Raw genomic sequence first — 6,000 nt, 5'->3', positions numbered from 1 at the left:
CTCGACAAATGCGATCCATGGTGGAGGGTATATAAGATTCGGCCCGGCCGAACTTAGCACGCTTTTACTTGTTTTTTTTAATTATTTGAAAAAAAAAAGCTTCAACTGCTACCATTAATATCAATTTTTATTTACATTTCGGTCTGCAAGCCATATGACATTGCAGAAAAATCATGTTTTAATTTTTCGAATGGGAATTCGATAATTAGCTTTTCCCCGCTTTCACAGAAAACCTAATTTTGCAGCGGGAAAGTGAAAAGTTTTCGAAAAATGAAAGTGAGCTACAACACAGAACACACCCGATATAAAATCGAAAAAAATCGTTTCACCAATTTAATTACTGATCACAGTATGTATATATGTTTAACACAATTCAAATGCTGATCAAAATAAAAACGCTGTCTAAACAAGTTATTTTTCAAAAAATTATTCTCATATATTTTCATGCTACAGCTATGAAGACGCAGAACTATGTTTTTTAGCCGTGGGGACAGAATTTTAAAGCTCTTTTTTATAAAAATTTTTGTAATTTGAGGGATCCAAAAATCCGGTCAAAATTCCATGTGAATTTTATAAGAAATTTCTTCCGAATTCGGACTGAATTCGACACGTCGAAAAATACATCCCAATTCAATAAAAGTTCATTTTGGAATTCGGTTAGAATTCTGCACGACGGTTCTAATTTCCCTTCAGAATTTTCCATGATTTATACCCAGAATTCTGTCAGAAATCGGTGCGAAGTGTCGGCAAAAATATCAGATTTTTCTCCGACATTTCGTTCCGAAATCGTGTCAACCATTCCATATATTTTTCGTTCAAAATTCGGACAGACGTAATATTTGAATTGTAATGAAATTGCCAACTTTCGTTCAGACTTCTGATGGAATTCTGGACGTTTTATTCACTGGGAACTTACTTTGCTCATTGAAACTGGATTGGAAAATACTATGGCACACAAACTGAACAGCTGATATATAAGTGAGAGACACTGCTTTTGACGTCGAATATACGCAGAGTATAATAATATGCTTAATAAGCATCGCTTATACTTATATAATGTTCATATACACATATATATGTTTCTAAAAACAGCTGATGGGCAAACAGATGTTTGATGTGAAGTACTCAATAAAGACAACTGTTTTGAGTGGTTTCCACTATTACTATTGGGGGCGGAAGTGAGAGCGAGAGAAATACCAAAGAGAATGTTGAACTAATGTGAAATTATTTAACAACATGATACACATGGTATGCATGCTTGAGCCATGTGTATGCGCGCTCTAAAGCGAATGTCATGCGCTGAGCCAAACGAAGAAGAAAAGAGTGAATAATTTTTTTTACACTCATTGCATTGAGGAAAGCATCGAGTTGCAAATAAGAAACATAAAAACCCAGCATAGCAACCGGCCGGAATAGTAGCTTTGTAGCACTGCTGGCTGGCAAACGCGAGGTTAACAACAGCGGACGACAAGAAGACATTGGGGCTCAAGGCAAATGAATAGAACATAAAGTTCGTTGTTGGAAAAATCGTCAAAATTATTTTCAGCAAACTCGAGCAAAAGAGAAATTAAGCCGTAGTTATAAAGGGAATAACAATCTAAGGAAAACTTTAATGTTAGAACATTTTAAATTAAGACGAAAGACTATAAAGTTGTTGGTGTAGTGTACATGCAAGATTTTGTTTGCCGGAGAAAGTGCTGCGATTTTCATTAGTTTATTGGAGACCTTTGGACAAATTTTCTCAGCGAATTTTAATGGGCCAATTTTTATTTGGTATTCAAGGAGTAAAGATGAGTGTTCCGATATATTCATAAATTTAAGTTGAAGTTACAGCATAGTTTAGATGATTGCCGACTTTCCTTTCCCAATCCGTGCCAAACATTTGATACATTATTTTCCTACATACTGTGAGAGGTTGCATACAGTGGGCTGTATGGCTGACTGCAGCCGATGTTCTTAATTGAAGTCTGCCCTTAGCAACAAAGTGTTGAATAATTAAATATCTCATACACACATTTCGATACATCAGCAGCTCAACTGAGCTCCTAACGAACCACCGAATGAACGAAAAATAACAAAGACGAGGCAATTAGGCCCAGTAAATTTGTAAAAAATTCCCTTTAAATTTTAAAGTTGCTTTATCTTCGCTGTGACAGTCAGTCAGTCGCTCGGTCTCGCAAGTTCGGTGTGCAATTATTTTTGTGCCGTCTTTTGCCTTTTGTTTTCTGTCTTCTTCGAAAGATATAACCGAAGAAAGCCAAGGCACTCACGCGTGAGTGCCTGCACCGAACAAAACTACTAGCGTTTGTTTGTTTTTATTGTTGCTGGTGAAAAAGACGTTTTTGCAACTTTTTGACATAGCGCGTCTCAACTCTCTTTTTTTTTTCCTTTTAAGACCTGTCAAACAAACCACCGCACAATAAATCTAAGGCCGTGTGTTTGACAGCGAAAAACACGACAACGACTGCTACAGGCAAATAACAGCCATGTTGCGCCTTTAAGTAATGAGACGAGAAAAAACTAAAATTGTCAAATAAGTTTCGCATATAACAACGAAAACCGAGAATACCAGTACAAGACCCCAATGAAACTATAAGCAGCCGTTCAACCTCCGCACACAACTCGCACCCAAAGACCCAAACCACTCAGTCATTACTATTAGCTCAATAGCCAGAGTGTGCGTGTGTGCTAGAATGATGGCTTTCATGGTAGGCGGCATATGAGAGCTGCTTTTCGTTTGGGAGAGTGTGTATGTGTTGCATCGCATCAGTCTCAACAATTTTTGTTGGTGTTGTTTTCTTCTAAGCAACATTGTTTATTGTATCATTTACATATGTAGCATCAACTAAATGCTAGAGAAAAAAAACGAGCAGCAGTGCCTAAAGCAACAAAGAAACTTTGACAAACAAGAAGCGGCGGCATGCCAGTGCAACAAACAGCAGCTGTGGGAAGTGCCGTATTAATTTGTTGCGACGACTTTTAGTTTTTGAAAACTCAAACAAAAAAATTGTGATAACCAAAAAACAGGCAAAGAATTTTTAAAGTGTTTGTTTGGTGCAAGTTTGGTCTGGTAATCGCGAAGCAATAACTGCTCACAATTTCATAAAATAGCAGACAATCCATATCCATACAAAACGAAAGGAACGTCCGACATAATTGAGATTTGTATTGGAAAAATATAAACGCCAACACGTTACCACTAAGTCCGTCGACCGAAACTGCTGTAGAAGCCACTGCAATCGATGATCAATGTCTTTATAGCATTTGTTCCCACGAAGGCGACGACGACGCGGCTAGCACACAAACACATCGAAGCCGGCTTAATCACAACGAACACCAGCATCAAGCATCCACGCCACCGCCGCCGCCTCCATCTCTCTTCAAGTCATCACCGACAAGCGCTTCTTTAACCCCGCTTTCTACAACACATTCAACATCAGCAGGCGCAAACGCAGACGCTTCGAATTTATCAACCTCAGCTCCATCATCATCGCGCAACGTTTTGATCGGTTTGGATAATTTGTTCTCGTCGCTCCTAATTAAAATGGAAGTATTGTCGGTACAAAATCATCATCTTCAAAAGCAGTTTGGCGTCATCGGTTCAACGAAGGTTAAAAAAGGTAAGTTAATAGATTTATACCTAAATCTACATTTAGTAGGTGATCGTATGCCAATTTTTCCATGTTGAATTATAAGCACTAAACCATGTTCACCGGTCAAACAATTTTGCCCTAATTTTATACCTCATCATAGGATGAGGGTATACTAATTTCGTCATTCTGTTTGTAACTACTCGAAATATTCATCTGAAACCCCATAAAGTATATATATTCTTGCTCTTCGTAACATTTTAGGTCGATCTAGCCATGTCCGTCTGTCTGTCGAAAGCATGCTAACTTTCGAAGGAGTAAAGCCAGCCGCTTGAAATTTTGCACAAATACTTCTTATTAGTGTAGGTCAGTTGGGATTGTAAATGGGCCATATCGGTCCATGTTTTCATATAGCTGCCATTTAAACCGATCTTGGGTCTTGACTTCATGAGCCTCTAGAGGGCGCAATTCTTATCCGATTGGGATGAAGTTTTGCATGACGTGTTTTGTTATGATATCCACAACTGAGCTTAGTAAGGTTCAAATTAGTTCATAACCTGATATAGCTGCCATATAAACCTATCTTGGATCTAGTCTTCTTCAGCCACTAGAGGGCGCAATTCTTATCCGATGGGAATGAAATTTTGCACGAAGTATTTTGTTATGATATCCAACAACTGTGCCAAGTATGGTTCAAATCGGTTCATAACCTGATATAGCTGTCATATAAACCGATCTGGGGACTTGACTTCTTGAGCTTCTAGAGGGCGCAATTCTTATCCGATTTGGCTGAAATTTTGTATGACGTATTTTATTATGACTTTCAACAACTGTTTCAAATAAGGTTCAAATCGGTCCACAACCTTATATAGCTGCCATATAAACCGATCTTGGGTCTTGACTTCTAGAGCCTCTAGAGTGCGCAATTCTTATCCGATTGGGACGAAATTTTGCACGACGTGTTTTGTTATGATATCCAACAACTGTGCCAAGTATGGTTCAAGTCGGTTCATAACCTGATATAGCTGCCATATAAACCGATCTTGGGTCTTGACTTCTTGAGCCTCTAGAGGGCGCAATTCTTATCCAATTTGAATGAATATTGGCACGTAGTATTTTATTATGATATCCAACAACTGTGCCAAATATGGTTTTAATCGGTTCATAACCTGATATAGCTGTCATATAAACAGATCTGGGGACTTGACTTCTTAAGCTTTTAGAGGGCGCAATTCTTATCCGAATTGGCTGAAATTTCGCAAGACGTTTTTTATTGTTACTTTCAACCACTGTGTCAAATAAAATGCAAGTCGGTTCACAACCTGATTTAGCTGCCATATAAACCGATCTGGGATCTTGACTTCTTGAGCCTCTAAAGGTAGCAATTATTATCCGATTTGCCTGAAATTCTGTACGACGTATTCTCTCATGACCATTAACATACGTGTTTATTTTGGTCTGAATCGGTCTATAGCCCGATACAGCTCCCATATAAATCGATCTCTCTATTTTACTTCTTTAACCCACAAAGAGCGCAATTCTTATTCGAATTGGCTGACATTTTACACAGGTCTCCAACATATAATTTAATTGTGGTCCAAACCGGACCATATCTTGATATCGCTCTAATAGCAGAGCAAATCTTTTCTTATATCCTTTTTTTTTTGCCTAAGAAGAAATGCCGGGAAAACTCGACAAATGCGATCCATGGTGGAGGGTATATAAGATTCGGCCCGGCCGAACTTAGCACGCTTTTACTTGTTTTTTTTTCTTAAATGGTAGTTTGGATCGTTAAATTAAGGTCAAAATATCGTTGAAGGCTAGAAATAAGGACAAGTTCCACGTTGTACCTCAGTTAAAGGCAATTTCAATGGACGGACATTTGAACTTAACACCGTGAGTTTTAAAAAAACGCATACACTTGTTTAACAATTTAGTTAAAACGCGTAAGCATAATCATTTTAAAATTCTAAGAATTGAAATTGGTAATATGAATAATGTGAACGAACCATAAGTGCGTCTTAAAATGTTTTAATTTTAAAAGCATATATGTATGCTTTGTTTAACAACACTGTGGAACAATTTCAGTGCAAAGATCTGTGGTATGGAAAACTCCAAATGGGGATGAAAGTACTAGGCCAGTAGAGAAAAACACCCAAAAGGTTCTCAGGTCAAAGGTTTTTCAAGACCCTTTTTATATTACCTTCACCGATGGTTATATTTCGCCATATATTTGAGATATATCAATGATGGTTGGACCGAATTAAGTGATTTTTTTGTACTCTAATAATAACCCAAAAATACAAATCTGATTTTTAACTTAAAAACCGCCCTAAACTGATATAAATACTGTTATTCGTATATATTGTATATATTCAGATGAAACTTTGATTAGAAAACTTTTTGGCAC

General features: G+C 37.5%; 1 protein-coding gene across 5 annotated transcripts in view; it reads left to right on the top strand.

Annotated features, from left to right (window-relative positions):
- Nucleotides 1-1,429: 1,429 nt before the first annotated feature.
- Nucleotides 1,430-6,000, top strand: part of LOC106092143 (protein charybde) — a 140,639-nt gene continuing 136,068 nt past the window's right edge. The window contains exons 1-2 of one of the 5 annotated variants that reach the window (XM_059360475.1): nucleotides 1,430-1,510; nucleotides 2,840-3,620. In XM_059360475.1, coding sequence (XP_059216458.1) covers nucleotides 3,545-3,620 — 76 coding nt within the window. In that variant the 5' untranslated portion in view covers nucleotides 1,430-1,510; nucleotides 2,840-3,544. Of the gene's footprint in view, nucleotides 2,750-2,839; nucleotides 3,621-6,000 lie in introns of all 5 variants that reach the window. The other 4 variants (XM_059360474.1, XM_059360473.1, XM_059360472.1 and 1 more) reach the window with 4 other exon arrangements.

Source organism: Stomoxys calcitrans, chromosome 1 (genome assembly GCF_963082655.1).
Source record: "Stomoxys calcitrans chromosome 1, idStoCalc2.1, whole genome shotgun sequence".
Taxonomy (NCBI): Eukaryota; Metazoa; Arthropoda; class Insecta; order Diptera; family Muscidae; genus Stomoxys; species Stomoxys calcitrans.
This window is presented reverse-complemented; position numbering and strand designations above follow the sequence as displayed.